General features: G+C 39.2%; 1 protein-coding gene across 1 annotated transcript in view; it reads right to left on the bottom strand.

The window, feature by feature from the left end:
• The window catches only part of TUBGCP3 (tubulin gamma complex component 3), an 89,991-nt gene extending 71,063 nt beyond the window's left edge, over window positions 1–18,928 (bottom strand). Inside the window, exons 1-3 of the mRNA XM_037042042.1 lie at window positions 18,641–18,928; window positions 4,765–4,872; window positions 1,430–1,497 (exon numbers count right to left, since the gene is read on the bottom strand). Of these exons, the coding sequence (XP_036897937.1) occupies window positions 1,430–1,497; window positions 4,765–4,872; window positions 18,641–18,716 (252 nt within the window). The 5' untranslated portion in view covers window positions 18,717–18,928. The remainder of the gene's footprint in view (window positions 1–1,429; window positions 1,498–4,764; window positions 4,873–18,640) is intronic.
• Window positions 18,929–19,145: the final 217 nt, after the last annotated feature.

Below are 19,145 nucleotides of genomic sequence, written 5' to 3' on the forward strand. Positions count from 1 at the left end.
AACTCCACAGGGACAGATGAGGGGCCTATGTAAGAAGAACAATCAGTAAGACTTGGGGACAGACCAAATTTGGGTGGAGAGGTATAGTCATGATGATATCTACTAGTCTTTGGCAATAGATGAATGGTATTATCACCATTCACCAAAAGGGAGAACACCAAAGGAAACAGGTTGTATAAGGGTGGGTATGAATGGACTCCTAGAGGTAGGAAATTTTAAAAGTACGCTCTCATCTGAGCTTCCAGCTGGGGGATGCTCAGCTGCAAGCAGCCCCTGTGAGTGTTTCCTAAGGAGCATCTGTGCAAAAATGCCCTGCAAGCATGGGGAAGAGGGCAGACATTCTACCTGTGCAGCAAGAATCCTCAGTTGTTTGAGAAAATCAAAGATGTACAAGGGGTAGAAAGTAAACAAAATTGTAAAAATGAACAACACTATGCACAAAAAGTCAGCAAACAACATATTTACAGGTGGTGTCAGCTTTTTTTCTTTTAACATAGAAGAACAGGTATTAAACAGGATCAGTCTGCTGAAAAGAGTCTGGTAGAGGGACTGTGTGCTGAGGTGTGTGAACTGCACAGGGATGCGGAAATGAGAGGTAATGAGGCAGGCAGGGCCTACTAGGTAAGTATTAGCAAAGAAGAAAAAGCAAACTTAAAAAGTGCATCCAAGTGAATCAAGTTGAATTAAGAAATCAAAATGGTCAGCAAACAAATTTAAGCTTACTGTTACAAATGAAAAGGAAGAGCAGAAAAATAATGAGTAAATTACTAGCAGCTTTGGGCACAACTCAAAGACTCTCATTGTTGTGACATTAACCTAATATTTGTTGAGCAAAGTATTAAACTTCTCTATATTTTACTTTCTTCTCTGTAAAAGGATGGAAAGAGGCATCTAGATGAACTAAGATCCTTTATAGTCAGAATCACAAAAATCTCACCCTAAGATTCAATTAATTTATTGGTGTATAGGCTGGCAGAGACTTTTATAAAAATAGGTTAGAAAACCACTGTGAGCAAGTATCAGCATCCAACCACAAAAAGTTCAAAATCACTTTTTAAAATAGGCACTGTAACAGTACAAATTAGGACCTGATAAACAATAAAGTGTATCAACAAGATGAGCTTCTGCTTGTGCTTCCTCCCAGTAAAAGAATTAAGGCCCCTGTAATATATACTTATTGTGTACATAAGTACAATTATTTTTCCAATGTAGTTTCTTTCATCTTTATAAGCAATTTAGCATTAAATCCAGTTAAAACTTACTTCTAGCACTGAAAATCTTTTCAAAAGCAACTCTATCTACAACTACAAGCCATTACTCAATACAGGAAAGTTTAATGATACGAGAGAAAAGTTCCAATGTTCCCACATCCCTCTCATAGCTTCACAGCATTGATACTGGAACAGCTTTCAGAACACCTGTATGATACCTGTGAATGAAGTTTTCTGTGAAGTTCTGAAAACAATGCAGCATCAGCTTCTCTTCTTTGTCGAGTAACTGTAAGTTAGAAAGGAAAGTAAGCGTGTTACTCACATACACCAAAATTCATATTTATGACATTATTTCACCTATAGAAACTGACAACTCTGAAGTCTAGAAAGAATCCTGAGCTTAAGAATCAAAAGAGCTACAAAGTAAGTGACATTTCAGCTTTGTGAATTTGGTCAATTCATATCATCTCTTTGATATTTGTAAAACATGGGCAATTTTAGGCTGGAATCAAACAGTTTATGTAAAAATTAGCTACAGTAATAGAAACGATGAGTTTTTAGATTCTATTGACAAATATCAATAAACAGTCCTGTGAGGAAAACTACCACTAGTTTAACTAGTCAATAATGGCTATCTAGAGGGAGAAATATGAAGTAAAAATATCTTTGGAATCCTAAATTCAAAGGACATAACAAAACAGTATAGCATTTATAATAGTTTGACTTAAAACTATACACTCTATAAGTATTTCTGTTAACACATACAGCAGCAAACTTAACAGTTAATTATGTTTCGAAATAACCAAAAGTTCATTAGCTAATTTTTACCCACTAATTCATTCCATTAGCAAACACCTTCACAGGCTTTCCACCACACAATATCCTGAAAGCCCCAATTACAAACAAGAGGCCCATGCTCTACTCCACTCCATGAAGACCCCACACAGGACTCGGGCCCCTGAGGGAAGACGCCCCACTCGCCCACATCTGCAATGCTGCACACACTGTCTGTGCAAGGTGCCTCTCAAAGAAACCCTGCTAAACCCATGAGAAAAGGCACCATTTTTAAAATCTAGCTTACAGCTCAGTAGCCTCCAAAGAACCTTCGTGTTTAATTATCCCAATTTAGTAGGACTACTTTCTTAAAATTTCATCAGCCAACCTCGTTTAGCTTTAAATGTTCAAATTCCCTTGTAGAAAGGCAATGACTGACTCGACATCCACACTTTTTCATATTCGTCAGCTAGGAAACGGAGCTGGCGTCATGTACTGACTACATGAACCACAGTAGGTCCTATCACCCTAATCACATCTGCACTTTCATGTCTTCCTACGCCAAAAGGTAAATCTATCTTTAAAATGTATTCTTACAAAATGCATTCAACAATAATGCAATTGAAATTTCATATACCTTATTATCTTTTAAAGTTTACATAAAAATACTCCAAAGAAACACAACCATAAAATTCAGTGATGTTCCTTCTGTAGAATGAGACTACACTAATTCATAGGTATTTCTTGTCACAGGACAACAAAATAATAGTAAATAATACCAATAAAAATGAGTACAGAATATTTACCCCCAAAAGTTCCATCTAAGAGATTATTAAACACAGCAAAAGAAATTTTTAGTTACAATTGCCCCACTTATCAATGTGAAAAATTAGGAAACTAAAAGGTGTTTAATTTTATCGTACATGATAGTTTCGATCATATAACTCAACTAATCTACCAACTCAACCATAACACAACTAACAAAAACTAATCAAATTTCAAAAATGTTCAACTATAAAAATTATGTCTAAGAAATATTTAAAAATGACAGATCAATGGTGACCACTATACAAGAGAGCCATCAATAACGCTACAAACTACAGCTGGTTCACAGCAGAGCTGGGGGTTTAATGGCAAGGGTACCGAACAGAAGCTGCGAACACCTGGTGGGAATAGGCGGAAGCAGCAAACTGCATCAATATACAGCAAGACTTATTTCAAAAACACAGAAGACATACAGGAAAATGACTGTACGTGGTGACAGTTGTGTTCTTGAAAAAAAGAAATTCCAAGACTTCCTTGCAGTATTCACTGCAACAATGTAGCTGCCAGTTATTTAACTCTGAATTTAGACCACAAAGCCTGGAAATGTACATCTGTAAAGGGAACGGTCTGTTAATATAGTACCCACTAGGTGTGGTTCTCAATAATAATCGAAAATATAAAATAAAGTGTAAAAATAATCTTAAGTGTAATAATCACCAGGGTTCAAGAATAGTGTTCTTACATTTGGTTTTATAGACAAGAAAGTTCTTAGAGAGAAGAACTTATTTAAGTTCTTATAAGTTAATAGGGAGAGAAATTCTGCATTTTTCCCCTCTACCTTAAGTAAGTCATACACACTAAGTAACACCAAGATCTGACTCATGTCAGCAGCATCCTCATTTCAGACTTGCATTGCTCATCAAGCTCTGAACATACAGATGTAGCCACAGCCAGATCCATTTACTCACATGCCACAGCCTGAACTCTACAACGAGCTATCTCACCATCTCAGTTACAGAGCTCTGAAAGAAGACATCCACACAGAGCACTAGTCAAGTGCAGTTAATAATGCAACAGCTGGGGTAGGAAACTGTGCCATTAAGAACAGATCTCCCAGAAGGTGTCATTACCTGTTTTCCAGCACACTTAGAAGTAAGTCAAACCCCATTTCATTTGCACAGTTTAACAGCAAGGCCCCAGCAGGAAGACCACTGAGTGACCTTGAAGGCAAGGTGGCGTTTCAGGCAGCTAGAGCTGGGCTCATATAGTCCAGAAAACTGAGAAGGGGGAACTGGCCACCAGAGGAAACAACTCTCCAGCCAGACAAGAGCGGTTCTCATACATGCAGGTCCCCATGCTCACAGCCTCCCTCCCTCAGACACTCCACAGTACAGAACGAAGGTAGAGCTCCACCTTACACAGAATGCACCAGTAACCAGATACTAGAAAATGAAAAGCTTTCTTCTGTAAGGTAACAATGTTTAAGAAAGCTTTCAGTATCATCTCAGAATTAAAATGTTCACATAGTAAGTTCTAAAGTACTATTAAGTTTGGATGCTGACAATTAATAGAAGCAATTATTGGACTAAGAGTTGTTTACTGCTAAGATAGTAAGTGTTCTATATTATCTGGTCAAAAGGTGCTAATATTAAATACTGCAAATCACAAGATAAGCAGGAAGTTATATTAAGTCCTTTTATATTCCTCACACTCATACCAAATTATGTACTATGTTCTCTTGCACTATGTTCTAACAAAAGACAGAATTAAATTGTCCTTATTTTAACATAATTACATATTTATATAATAGTACCTCAGGAACTACATAGAGGGTAGTTCATACAGAAAATAATACAATTAATGAGTAATAATACAAAAATAAACTCTGTGTTTCACACACTCAAAACCATAAACCTACTTTTGCCCCGCCCTGTGTGTGTGTGTGTGTATGTATTCTTAAGTTTTGAGAAGTTTAAGAATCCAACACGTGACAACATTTAGGAAAAATACATACGTTCTTTCTTGATTTTTTCAGCTACTAGAAATTCATCTCTTTCAACAGTTGGGGCAAAGTTGCTGCCAATAACTCGCACGGCGTACTGGAACTGCTGGGCTACATCAGCTGAAAGGTAAACAAAAGAGCACAAATTATCCTCAGTCCCTTTTGATTACCTGAAGCTTCTGGTTCAAGACAGTAGACTTGGCACACACATCTCTCTACCTCCCACCTTCCCAAGGTTTTAACTGAGAGGATGAAAAAGCTTTTAAGAAATCAAAACAAGCTCTGGCTGGTGTAGCTCAGTGGATTGAGTGTGGGCCTGTGAACCACACGATCAAGGTTCGATTCCCAGTCAGGGCACATGCTTGGGTTGCAGGCCAGTTCCCAGCAGAGGACTCACAAGAGGCAACCATACACTGATATTTCACTCCTTCTCTCCTTCCCTTCCTCTCTAAAGATAAATAAATAAAATATTTAAAAAAAGAAATCAAAACAAAATGAATGAATAAATAAATGAAATAACAGTTCTATAAAATAAAAAGGAAGGCAGCAACAGCCCAGATAATCTGAAAAGTCCTGAGATAAAAAAATTGAATTGATAATCATTTTTTTAAAAAGGTACAGTTAAAGCCACAGTAAGAAATAGGATACACGAGAGAAGTAAGCCTGCTCAAAGACAACCTCTGAGAAGCTCCAAGGTTCAAGTCAACAAACCAACAAAAAACCAGAAGTGAGTTGTGGAACAATCAAATGGACAATTAATTTATAAACTGTGTTTGCATTTCTAGATAAAGATGATGGCTTAAACCAGATGTTTGTATACACTTTCTCCATAAAACCCGCTAAATTAGAATCAAAATTTTTTTGTCATAAATAAATAAGGGCAAAGAAAACAAGGCAGAAAAAATGCAAAAGAGAAGCCAAAAAAATGTGAGAAACTGGAAAACAAACGGACTGTTGAGAACTGACTCAGGAGGACAGGAAAACACGGAGCTCCATGCCTACTGAGGTAAGGGGTCTGGGGGTCGGGGTATACAAAGGCCAAGAAGACACACAGAGGCCCAGGAGGCTCCAGAAAGGGAACTCAGTACCTCGGAAAACCTGGATGAAGCAGGGCAGAAGGATGAGGACCGGCTAAAAGTCCAGATGGAAAACAAACTCCTAGTCCTCTATCCCATCCCACACAACCAGACAACTGCTGACTGCCGTACCAAAGCAAGAAAAACAGGGTCTGGATGGAACACCAGAACAGCAAAGGATACGAAGTAAAAGTAGATGCCTGAACATTAAGGACCCAGCCCTCCTTCCCTGACACTGGGAGTGAAAATTCCCACACCCAGGAATTACTAGCTGAATGTAGCACCCCAGTGCACAACCGCCCCACAGTGTGAATCTGAACCCTACCCCAAACGAAAACCAGTAATAAAACTAAAACCCTAGACAGTCCCATCCCACGGGCTCCACTCAAAGAGCGTCTTTCTCGTGGTCAGAAAAAAAGCGAAGAGAGAGTGAGCCAGCACACAGACTCCAACACCACCACCTACTACCCCCAAGTTACAGAGCACTCCATCCATCGAGAAAAGAGCGCACTTTCTTCTCAATGCACACGGAACATGTCTCGGGACAAACTGCACTTGGGGGTTCACAAAAGAAGCCTTATTAAATATAAAATAACTGAACTTATTCAAAGTATGTTCTCTATCAACAGAAGAATTAAATTAAAAATCATTAACAGAATGATACCTAAAAAATCCTCAAATATTTCAAAGTCAATTAACACACTATTACATAATACACTTGCCAGACAAAGTCTCAAAGAAAACTGGAAAATATCTTGAACTGAATGAAAATAAAAATACAAGACATTAAGATGTGTGGGATACAGTTAAAGTAGTGTTTAGAGGAAACTTTATAGTATAAATGCATTTATTAAAGAAGGAAAATGGGTCTCAAATCAATAATATCAGCTTATACAATAAAATCTAGAAAAAGAAAAGCAAATTAAATTCAAAGTAAGCATCAGCACATAATAAAAGAGCAAAAATCAATGAAATTTAAAACAAACATATGAAAAAAAAGATGAAGCCAAAAGTTGGTCACTAAAAAAATGAATAGAATTGATAAAATAAATTTGTGAATAAGAAAAGACACAAATCTAGGAATGAGAGGATGATTACCAATGATTCCACAGAAATTTAGAAAAAAAATAAAGGCTAAAACATTTTTGTAGCTACTGCTCCCTCAAGGAGGTGCATAAAACATAACACCCACTCCTTAACTGTGCTGTACAGTAGAGTACCCTGACAAACCCACCTCAACCAGGTGATCAAGGTCAAGATCCACGGAGACAGCCTCCCTGACAATGTGTACCCTGGATACAATACGATGAGAAAGGCACTTTACCTCTGGGATCTTCCTCCGAAACACATAACACAAGTCTAACCATGAGAAAAACATCAAACAAATCCCAATTGAAATATTATACAAAATATCTGAATTTTAATCCTCACAACTGTCGAAGCAATCAAATAAAATAGTAATAACTGGTTAAGTCTGAAAAGCTGTCAGAGCCACAGAAGCCCAAGAAGATGTGAAAGCTAACAGTAATACAATACCCTGGATGGAACCCTATGATAATGAAGGAACATTTAATAAATGAAGTAATCTAAACAAAGTACAAAGTTAGTATTAGTGTATCACTATTGTAGTAATTATACTCAAGTAAAATGCTTATACTGGGGGAAAAGTTGTGGGGTATACAGGAACTCTTTATTATTGTTGCAATTTTTCTGTACATCTAAAATTGTAAAATTAAAAGTTTATTTTTAAGAAGTGTACTGGCTGGTGTGGCTCAGTGGGTTGAGTGCCAGTCTGCAAACCAAAAGGCGGTCACGAGTTTTATTCCCAGTTAGGGCACGTGCCTAGACTGCAGGCCAGGTGCCCAGTAGGAGGTGTGCAGGAGGCAACAGATCAATGTTTCTCTCCCTCTCTCCCTCCCTTCCTCTCTCATTAAAAACAAATAAAATCATATATATGTATATGTGTGTATGAGGTCCAGCACAAATACCATCCCTATTTCGTTACAAAATCATAAGCATGTAATTCTGTAAAATAAACACATCACACTCAAGCACACCATGACATGTTAGGTGAAACGTTCCAATTAAAACTGTAAATTATTATACCCATACCACTCACCCTACCAAACTCAAGCAGGCGTTACTTCTGCTGGACCCTGTACACCGATTCTAAAACCCCCATCTTTTACAAATCATGATTTAACTGGTCTGCAACCAAGGTATCAATATTCTGATTTAAAACCTTTAGTCTTAAAGGTAAAAGCAATTTAAATGTTTTTAAAAAATGCTTTGTTTGGTAAACTCAAAAAAGAATTTCATCCTATACCACACACCATATGAAAATTAACTTGAACAGAAGATAGTAACTGTAAAATATAAAACCATATGCTACTCTTAGCAGAAAAAATGGAAGAAATCTTTGTGACTTTGGGTTAGACAAAGAGTTCTTACATAATACACCAAAATCAATTCCTATTTTTAACAAATGATAAATTGGACTTCATCCAAGATTTAAGGCTTTTGCTCTGCAAACAACATTGTTAAGAGACGAAAATACTGAGAAAGTATGTTTGTGAAACACATACCCAATATAAGAACTGAATCCAGATATTCAAAGAACTCTCAACACTCAATAAGCAGGCAGTGCGGGGGTGGTAAAACTCAGTAAGACATAAGCAAGTTTTAAACAGGCAATTCACCAAGAAGATAAATGACAAAGAAGCACATGAAACGATACTCAATGTCATTAGTCATTACGGAAATGCAAATTAAAAACCAAATGAGATACCAGTTCTCACCTATTAGAATGACTGGAATGAAAATACACTACTCCCACCCAGTGCTGGGGAGAACTCACGTGCAGCCCCGGACTCTTTCACATGAAAACAGAACTGGTACACCCACTCGGGAGCACTTTGGCAGTGTCATTAAAGGTTAAACACACTTACTAAATGACCTGGTGATCACACTTGTGCTCATTCTAGAGAAATAAAGACTACGGTCACATAAAAATCTGTATATGTGTCTATAGCAGTGTTATCTATAAATGCTAAAAATTGGAAACATCTCAAATGCCCTTCATTGTGTGAATGAATAAACAACTCCAGTACATTCATACAACGAACGCCATTCTGCAATTAAAGGAATGAACTATTGATATACACAACACCATCAATGAATCTCAAATAGGCCAAGTAAGAAAAGCCAGTCTCAGAAAATTGCAATCTATATGATTCCATTTATATGACACTCTGGAACAGGCAAATATAGGAACTAAACAGATAATTGCTGCCAAAGGCAACGTAGCAGTACAAAGGAAATAATTATAAAGTTTTTTAAAGAGCTAACACAAATTTTAAAAATAGGCTGATAGCAGAATAGAGCTGTTAAAGGAAAATTAAATGCAAACTGAGAAATCCCACACAACAAAAGACAACAGAATTCCTAGCAAAATTTTTCGATGAGTTGACAGTCTTCATTCAATTGACGATCACCAAGTGTTAATTCATATGAACTTTTACAAATCAAACTCAGACAAAATTTCAGAGCATAAAAGCAAAGTTCATATGTAGCAAAATCTCATAAAGTAAAAGACAAAGAGGAAATCCTAAAAGCTGCCTAAAACAGTAATAATTAGACTAACACCAGACTTCTCGTCAGTAATGAAGGAATACCTTCAGAGAGGATAGAGGAAAACAACTTCAAATCAAAATTTCTACTTTTGATGATTCAAAAGTATTTTCCTTTTTCTAAGGAAAATAAGGAAAATAAAGTCATTTTCAGACTGTTAAGCAATTATTCTGATCAGTAAATCCTGTTGAGTCTACTTCTAAAAGTATATACCAAACATGATCATTACACAGCTACTATCCGATTGCAATAACTCTCCTAAGTAGCTGATCACGCTGCTTCTACCTTTGTCCCCTGAGAGTCAATTATCCACACAGCAAAGTAATCTTTTTAAGACATAAATAATACATAGTATCATAGCTCTACTCAAACCCTCCCATCACAGTCATAATGAAACCCAAACTCCTGAGGACAGCCTACCTGAACTGGTCCCTCACTGCTTCACCAGATCCACCTCCTGCCTCTCCCAGCCATGCCACACTTTGCAATCTTGCCATTCCTTGAGCATGCCAGGCTCAACTCCTGCTCAGAACCCTGACACACTCTTCTCCTACCTCTTTCCAGGACTCACTCCATCACTTCATCTGGCTGTGTTTAAATGTCAGCTCCTCAAAATGCCTTCCTAGTTTCAGAAGACACAACTGCTCACAAGAATGCACACATACGCACAGTCTTTCATAAATACCACGGTATCAACAGGAAAGTGTTCGAGACTTAATGAATACATACATAGGTGGAAGGAGAGCAGAAAGAATGGTTCTGTGGAGTCACAGGATTTGGGGTAATATTTATTTTCTTCCTTTTACTTTTACACATTGGGTATATATTAGTTTTATACATATTAAAAGTACCATTGAAAATTACCCATTTAAAGGGCTAGCTATATAACTATTCCAGTTAAAATTATTTTTAGACTACCATGATCTGAATTTTACAAAGAAAGGTTCATTAACAACATATTCAAATACCTCAAACAAAAATCCTTACTCCAAAACTTTCATAACTATGAATTTTCTTCAACCAAAAGTTCAAAACTTTTCAGTATCAGAAACACTCTCCTCATCCTCTGTCTCTGCATTTTATCTACACCTTTGGTATTTCTACCTCTTCAGCCAAACTCCAATTTCCCTATCTGCTTGCCAACAAAATTTTCAGTCTATCTTTCTTACTGATTATAAAATATATGAAAAACCACCCACTATTTCTTTGTTTAGGCTTTTTTAAATTTAGTTTTTAATTGATTATGCTATTACAGGTGTCCCAATTCTCCCTTCTTTGCCCCCTCCACCCAGTACCCTTCACTCCCTCCAGCAATCACTCCTATGTTCACGGCCATGGGCCACGCCTATAAGTTCTTTGGCTACTCCATTTCCTATACTTGCCCTTAACACCCCCCTGCTGTTCTGTAACTACCTACTTGTACTTCTTAATCCCTTCACCTTTTCCTCCACTCCCGCAGGCCCCCTATGAATTGGCCACTCTTCCAATGTTCTCACATCTATGATTCTGTTCTGTTTGTTTGCTTAGTTTGTTTTTTAGATTCAATTGTTGATAGTTATGTATTTCTTTTCATTTTAATATTCATAGTTTTTATCTTTTTCTTAGGTAAGTTCCTTTAACATTTCATAAAATTATGGTTTGGTGATAATGAACTCCTTTAGCTTTACCTTGTCTGGAAAGGACTATATCTGCCCTTTGAATCTAAATGATAGCTTTGCTGGACAGAGTAATCTAAGTTGTTGGTCCTTGCTTTTCACCACTTTGAATACTTCTTGCCAATCCCTTCTAGCCTCAAACTTTCTCAAAAGTTTCTTTTGAGAAGTCAGCTCACAGTCTTACGGTACTCCTTTGTAGGTAGTAATTATCTGCTTTTCTCTTGATGCTCTTAAGATTCTCTCTTTAACTTTTGGCATTATAATTATGATGTGTCTTGGTGTGGTCCTCTTTATATCCATCTTGTTTGGGACTCTCTGTGCTTCCTAGGCTTGTATGTCTATTTCCTTCACCAAATTAGGTAAGTTTTCTTTTATTATTTTTTCAAATAGGTTTCCAATTTCTTGCTCTTTCTCTTCTCCTTCTGGCACCCCTATGATGCAAATGTTATAATGCTTGAACTTGTCCTAGAGGCTACTTATACTATCCTCAAGTTTTTGGATTCTTTCTTCTAGTTGCTGTACTGATAGGACATCTTTTTCTTCCTTATGTTCCAAATCACTGATATGATTCTTGGTTTCATCCACTCTGCTGTACATTCCCTGTAAATTGTTCTTGATTTCAGTTAGTATATTCTTCATTTCTGCCTGGGTCTTTTTTATGCTGTTGAAGTACCAAGTTCCTTGAGCATCCTCACAACCAGCGTTTTGAACTCTGCATCTGATAGATTGCTTATCTTTACTGTTTAGTTCTTTTACTGGAGTTTTTATTTGTTCTTTCATTTGGGCAATATTTCTTTGTCTCCTTGTTTGCAGCCTCTCTGTGTTTGTTTCTATATATTAGGTAGAACTGCTCTGACTCCATGTCTTGGTAGCATGGCCTAATACAGTAGGTGTCCTATAGGATCCCATGGCATAGCCTGCCCATTTCCCAAGATGCATACTCAAGTTGCTCCCTTGGTGTGGGCTGAGTACTCTCTCCTCTTGTAGGTAAGTCTTGCTTGCTGTCAGCAGGTCAATGGGAGGGATTTACCCAGTCCAGACAGCTTGTATACTGGCTATGACCCCTGGCCAGTAACCAGCTCCCTCCATGGCTTGTAGAGGTGGTTGGGTGGTGCTCCAACATGGTCTATAACTGTTCACTGGGTGCGCAGGTTCTGGGTTTCTCAAGTGGTGCAGACCAAGGTCAGCCTCCACCTGTGTTCTCTATCTGGGGTCCCTCAGTGTAACCTCTAGTAGGGGTGTCTAACCTTTTGGCGTCTCTGGGCCACACTGGAAGAAGAATGGTCTTGGACCACACATTAAATACACAGCAACATGTAATCTCATTATATTTTAACTAAATTTACAATTTTATGTTGAGCTGCATTCAGAGCCATCCCAGGACGCATGTGGCCCACAGACCACAGATTGGACACCCCTGTTAAAGCTATCTGCAGATGGCTGCTGCTAGTGCTGAGCCCAGGGCCATTCAGAGAGAGGTACAGAGGCTGGTCCCAGCTGTTGCTTGTTTGAGCAGATTTAGGATGGTCTGAAGCTAGCGCCTAGCCCATCAGCCACCCACTATCTCTTAAACCAAATTTACCTGTCCTATGTTTTAAAGGTAGACACACAAAATTGAAACTATTAAAGAAAATAGCAGGGGAAATTATTCTTTGTTTAGTGAACCTACCATCAAAGATTGAAATGTGAAATATTAAACAATATCAACTATGAATTTCTAGTTTAATAATACCCACATAGCATTGTTTTTAAATATAACTAAACTCATCAGTAATTCAATGAATAATTTCTAAGCACCTACTATATGCCAAACACATAGGCCTCAAGAAAAAAACAGAAATAGGGGTCAACAAGGTGGCCCTAGCAAGAATACAAAAAAGGGGGAGGGGGACAAATAAATACATCAATACACAAGATAATTATACTGTACTAAGAGCAAGTAAGAAAACAAGCAGGACATCATGGCAGCAAATAACAGAAGACTTCATGAAATAGGTTTCATGAAGCAAAACTTTAAGGAAGTGAACTTTAAGGTAGGTAGGAGCCTGCCTTATGAAAGGTCAAAGAAACAGATGAAAGGGACACAAAATTAAAATTCACTGGGCTCCTTTTCTTAGTACACTACTCCACAAAGGATGCCAATGCCACTGAATTCTAAAATCCAAATCATAAAAGCCAAAGTCATTTCAAAAAGAGCTCCAGATGAGGGGGTCCAGACTGATGATCTGGCTTAATCCACGACTAGAAATTAGAGTATTTGATGCTTTTTGACAAGAAGCACCTAAGGCATGTGTTTATTTTTACCTCCAATCTTCTCTGGGTATGTGTAAGGGGTAGGCAATTATTAGCAGCCTGGAAAAGGGGGTAGGTAAACTCCTCTGCCAAGCTTCTGCAAATATTTCTTTAAGAACTGAACACCAATGAATCCAAAGATACACTGTGTGACAAGTACCACAGAGCAGAGTTTGTACTGCTGATACAAACACTGTAAAAACAAACTGGTAGAGAGAGGCCACCCCATGGGTAGGACTATGACTCGCCCACCTCTACTCAGCACAAAGAGAAGTAAGCTGTCAGATTCTACACAGAAGGGTAGGAATGAGTTAATTCAAGATAACAGGCTCTGGAATTAGAGACCTGGGTTCCATCTTGGCCCTGCAATTCACTACCAGGGTGACAGTGAGCAAACTACTTACCGGTAATTACTCCAAGTCTGTTTCCTCATCAGTAAAATGAGGTTAATAATAATTATCCCAACCTCCCAGAGTCATTTGAGAATTACACACACTACCTTTACAGTGTAAGCACAGTGTCTGGCATATAGTATATACTCAATAAATGTTAATTTTATATTACTAAACTGAAAATGTTGTTTAAATGTATGCTACTTACCACAGCCATGAAAACCACAACTCAACAAAGCATCCACCACTTTTAACTTTAAGCAAAATAATTTGGTCTTCATCCTACAGACTACAAGTAGGGCACAAATCAACACATCTGATCAGAAAGAACCCTGGCTGCAAGAAACTAGAGGTGCAAAACCAGGGCAAGCAAGGCAGTGGAACTGCAGGATCTCAACCCGGAATGTGAAGGCTCCCAAGAACCTTTAGATGTGGGCATGAGAGTTTTTAAATGAAAGACAGTTGCCTTTTGTGTCCCAAAAGGGTTATTTATACAGACATCCAGGTAAAAGAAGACAACTGAACTTGCACAAAAATAAGCACAGCTCAAGTAAACATGAAAACCATTCAGTTGTCTATTTTCTAGGGATTCAGAAAGGGGGGGATTAAACTGTTCACTAAGACAGTAACTGTTTTGCCACCCTGCGTCTCCTCTATGCAATGCCTTGTCTGTACATGATAGTATCTGTCTAAAGGACAGGACAGGAGGGACAGTGAGGTGCAGAGACAAACCAGTAAACCATAAGTGCTCTGTCCAGCACCTACACCAGCAATTTCCCACTCTAAATGCAGGACAGAAGGACTGACTCTGTATTTAATGTTTCAGATGCCAAGCTTCAACAGAGATCTACAGGAGATGAGATCCATTAGACTGAATAAGCATCACTTTTAGAGAATTCAAAACCCAAAGGTGTAACATTAGATACAGTAAAAAAAGTTTTCCTCCCTCAACTACTGTCTCATCTCCAGTTCCCACCACAGGCAATATTATCAGTTCCTCGTGTGATCACAGGTGATTCTGATGCACAGCTCTGGTCAAAAAGCAATGCTCTAAAAGAGCAATTTTCAACCTTTCTCGTTTCATGGTACATATATAAACTGATTACCAAAATTCTGCAGCACACCAAAAAATACATTTTTTGCCAATCTGACCAAAAAACAGGTATAATTTTTATTCATTCACACTAGATGGCTACTGTTGCATTGGCTGTTTTCATTCTTTTTATTTGACCATCTAAGGGAAAAACAGGTCAGTGCCCCTAGTAGTCAGGTACTGCATGTTTTAAAAATTCTTGCAGCACACTGGTTGAAAATCACTGCTCTAAAACAAAAACAAAATAAAAACAACTTGTTAGTTCGTGGTCCTCAAACTTTCTGGTCTCGGAGTCCCTTTACATTCTTAAGATGAAGACCCCTAAAAGTTTTAATTTATTTTTGTGAGTTATATTTATCAATGTTTACTGTATTGGCCCTGGCTGGTGTGGCTCAGTGGATTGAGTGCTGGCCTACAAACCAAAGGGTCACCAGTTCAATTCCCAATCAGGGCACATGAGTGGGTTGCAGGCCAGGTCCCCAGTAGGGGGCGTGTGAGAGGCAACCACACATTGATGTTTCTTGCCCTCTCTTTCTCCCTTCCCCTCTCTGAAAATAAATTAATAAAATCTTTAAAAAACATATTTACTACACTGGTAATTTAAACCAAGACCACTTTTAAATATAAACACACTTAAAAATAACAATAATAAACTCATTAAGTACAACTTTCAAAGAAAGCCTAAAACTCTGAAATTTCCATATACATGTTAATAGACATTTAGAAAACATTTTAATATACATTTAATATATTTTTAATATATACTTAAAGTGCACTGACTTTCCCAGGCATTTAATCAAGAGAAGACTCTATTTTATTTGGAGCTTCATCATTAGCTTTTCACCACTGTGGAAAATCATGAAACCAACAGCAGCACTACTTGTGGTCTATGAATCACCAAGACATCATTTCTCCATCTGTCTGCACTGGGGCTCACAGTACACTCATTACAGATTAGGGCAGACATCTGACTTCAGTATGTAGTGTACCACAGTCACACTTCTAAGCATTCATGTTGAAATACTTATCTAATAAAAAATACTTCATTTCTTTTTTCTCCTAGTTAAAAAGAGAATACAAAGTACTGGAGTACGAAAAGGAGTGTTGCCTCTGACAGAGTTGAAACACTCTAACATCAAGCACATTGTTTCCAAAAACAGAAATAATGACTACCAAAGACTTAATAAGTAAAATGTGTAGCAAGAGAGGGGTAGGGAGATGAAGCGAGACCTTTTCTGTCTCTGGTTGGTAGTTAATGTGTTTCAAGCAAATTCCCAGCTGTTATAAGATGGGAAAGGTAGGAAATAATGGTTATACAACCACTGGCTATAAAAATGCTACACATCATTATAGGTAAGTGCTTTGTTTCTGAAAGTCCCTTGAAACCAACTGTTAAAAATAATTTTTAATATTTTATGAAAAACTGACTCACATGAAATTCACATTAAAAGTAACAAGTGTCTATTATGCCTCAATTTTATAGTATTAAAAAAGCAATATATTACAAAAGCATAGGACTAGCTGTGCCGTGTCTTTAAAAAATGAAGTAATCAAATGTTCTACTTAGTTTTCAGGTAAAATACCCACTAATGAAGAGAAGAGCAACTTAAATGTCAAAATTATAAAGTTAGTAATTAATACTGTTCCTTTTGTAAGGTAGAACAAATTAATATAGAATAAGGCAAGCTATTAAATACGTATAAATTCTTGGCTCTGGCTGGTGTAGCTCAGTGGATTGAGCGCGGGCCTGAGAACCACACGATCGCGTTTGATTCCCAGTCAGGGCACATGCCTGGGTTGCAGGCCGGTTCCCAGCAGGGGACTTATGAGAGGCAACCATACATTGATGTTTCTCTCCTCTCCTTCCCTTCCTCTCTAAAGATAAATAAATAATATCTTTAAAAATAAATACTTATAAATTCTTCATTAATAGCATTTTTGTAATTATGAACATAATGATTATTTTGGCAATCCTTGCTGTCCACAACACAGAAGAGAGAGCACCATCTTTAATAGATTTTATTTTATTCAGAGAGGATCCCTTCAGGGTCTCATAGAAAACCTACTTATTCTTAACTTAGACACAATTCTAAATGGAGACAGGACAGTGCAGCACTTTGCTAAAGATGCGTGTTTCAACCTCCTTGAAGGGATGAAACTAAGCCAACCAAAAGAAGTCTCAAACTAAAAATTGTTTTAAATCGAGAAACATCATGCTACCTCATGAGTGGTCTTCAAAGACCAGTTGTGACAACAGGAACGTGTGGTTTATCCTTGGAGGAAAATTTAAGACCCACTGGTACAATGAAAACGCTGATGTTAAAGTGAGTGTGTCATAACCAACAATCTTAGCTCTCTGATCTCTTCCATGATTAGGAACATCAAGTCAGATAAGTAACTAGAGATGCACAAACAGAGGAGCCAGAGACAAACACTGGAGACCACATCACAGGTTCGGCACCATCACAAGGCCACTGCACCCTCTACCCAGAAACCACCCCAGGTGGTCACAGGGCCCTCCCTCCCTCCATTCAGGTCTATGTTTAAGTATCTCCTTAGAGGCTTTCCCTCACCTCTTTCCTCAACATCCATTTGCCCTACTTTATTTTTTATCACAGTATTTATCATTAATTAACACTATACATCTTGCTACTTTTTCAGGTCTTCTCCACTAGAATGTAAGAGGAATGACTTGTCTGTATAGCTCTGCATCACCAGCACCTAGCAGAGCACCTGCGGGTGGGGGTGCCCAAAGATTTCTTGGCAGAGTGAAACTTCATATAATGTAGCTAGGACTGTGTGAAGTCAGCATCATTTAATACACTGACAAAAAGATTTCACCTTTTGCCCCTAAGATTATCACTGAACATCAAGTAAGTTTATGTACATTAATTGGCATGAATCATGAAAAGGTCAAAATACAGTCCCAACATTTTAAATGTAATTTTGCGTAAAGTCTGCCAGCAAAAACAGCACAATTTCTTTTCCACATTACGGTGCTTAAAGAATAAGTAACCTAGTTGCAACGATTACCCACAAAATTCCTGGTGCATCCAGGAATGCATGGTGCATCCTCACACCCCACTCCCCTGCCAAAGCAAATATCAAGAAACGCCACACCTATGCCATTTTTTTCCAGTATCACGACCACAGAATGACTTTACATACTGTACAGAATTGGGTTTGGGTAGCAGTATTCGCTGTGTGAACCCCCCAGAAATAGCTTTATATTAAATCCAACCCACAGCCCACTGTAGTAGAAAAATATGGCAGGTAAATGTCGTAAACACCCACTTTGTATCACACTCGAATTGAAAAAGTGAAAATGAAGTGGCTCGCCACCACCTGACATCCCCCTCCGCAGTGTCATTAAGCGATGTCACAGACGTGTGACTAAGGACTAGTCTACCGCTCTCTCCACCCAAATAAAAGCGTCCTGTCCTGTCCTGTGACTTAAGAGAAGGTGGACGCGTTCGACAGCTGACGTCGCTCCAGGCTTCACTCTCGGAATCAAGCGCGGGAGGAGTGGTGACTCAGCCCACGCGAGGCTCCGTCTTTCCCTCCGGCCCGGAGGCTGCAACAACCCACTAGCGCCGCGCTCCTCGCCGTTCCACTACAATCCACCTGCGGGGGCTGAGGGCCGCCCTGCCCCCGCCCCGCAAGTCCCTCGGACGGCCCCGACCTGCACTCGCAGGGAGCGGCCTCCAGGACGCGCCGCAGACCGCGAGCCGCCCGTTCCAGCCCCGCTACCTTCGCTCTTGCCCAGAATCCGGCAGCACAGGTTCTGCAGCAGGACGTTCGGGGACTTCTGGTCGGGTGTCGCCATCCTCTCCCGCAATTGCCTGCGGGGGCTCCGCGGGGCCGCCGGCCCGAGCCCACCTGCCTCGAGCCCAAGAGCGCTCAGGAGGCCCTGCTGCGCTCCGCTCCCTATGCTCGCCCCGCGGGCTCTGCGTCCCTAAAACGCTAAGGCCCCGCAGGAACCGCGGGAGACAAGGACGCCATTTTAACGGAACCCGCCGAAACCGCGGGCCCTTCCCACAATGCCCCACTTCTTCCGGGCAGTGGAGACTGCCAGTGCTCTGGCCTAAGAGTTCCCGGCGCGGTTATCGGGTCTTCCCCGGACCACCGCCGCCAGGCCTTCAAAGTTCCGGCGCCAACGGCCACAGCTGTGGGCTGCACTGGTTGCTCCCAGTGCTGGGGCCTTAAAAGTCCCCGACGTCAGGACCAGCCACTGACTTGCTGTGAAAGTGCTAGG

This window comes from Sturnira hondurensis, unplaced genomic scaffold (assembly GCF_014824575.4).
Source record: "Sturnira hondurensis isolate 20B ecotype Veracruz unplaced genomic scaffold, ASM1482457v3 Scaffold0003681, whole genome shotgun sequence".
In the NCBI taxonomy this organism is placed as follows: Eukaryota; Metazoa; Chordata; class Mammalia; order Chiroptera; family Phyllostomidae; genus Sturnira; species Sturnira hondurensis.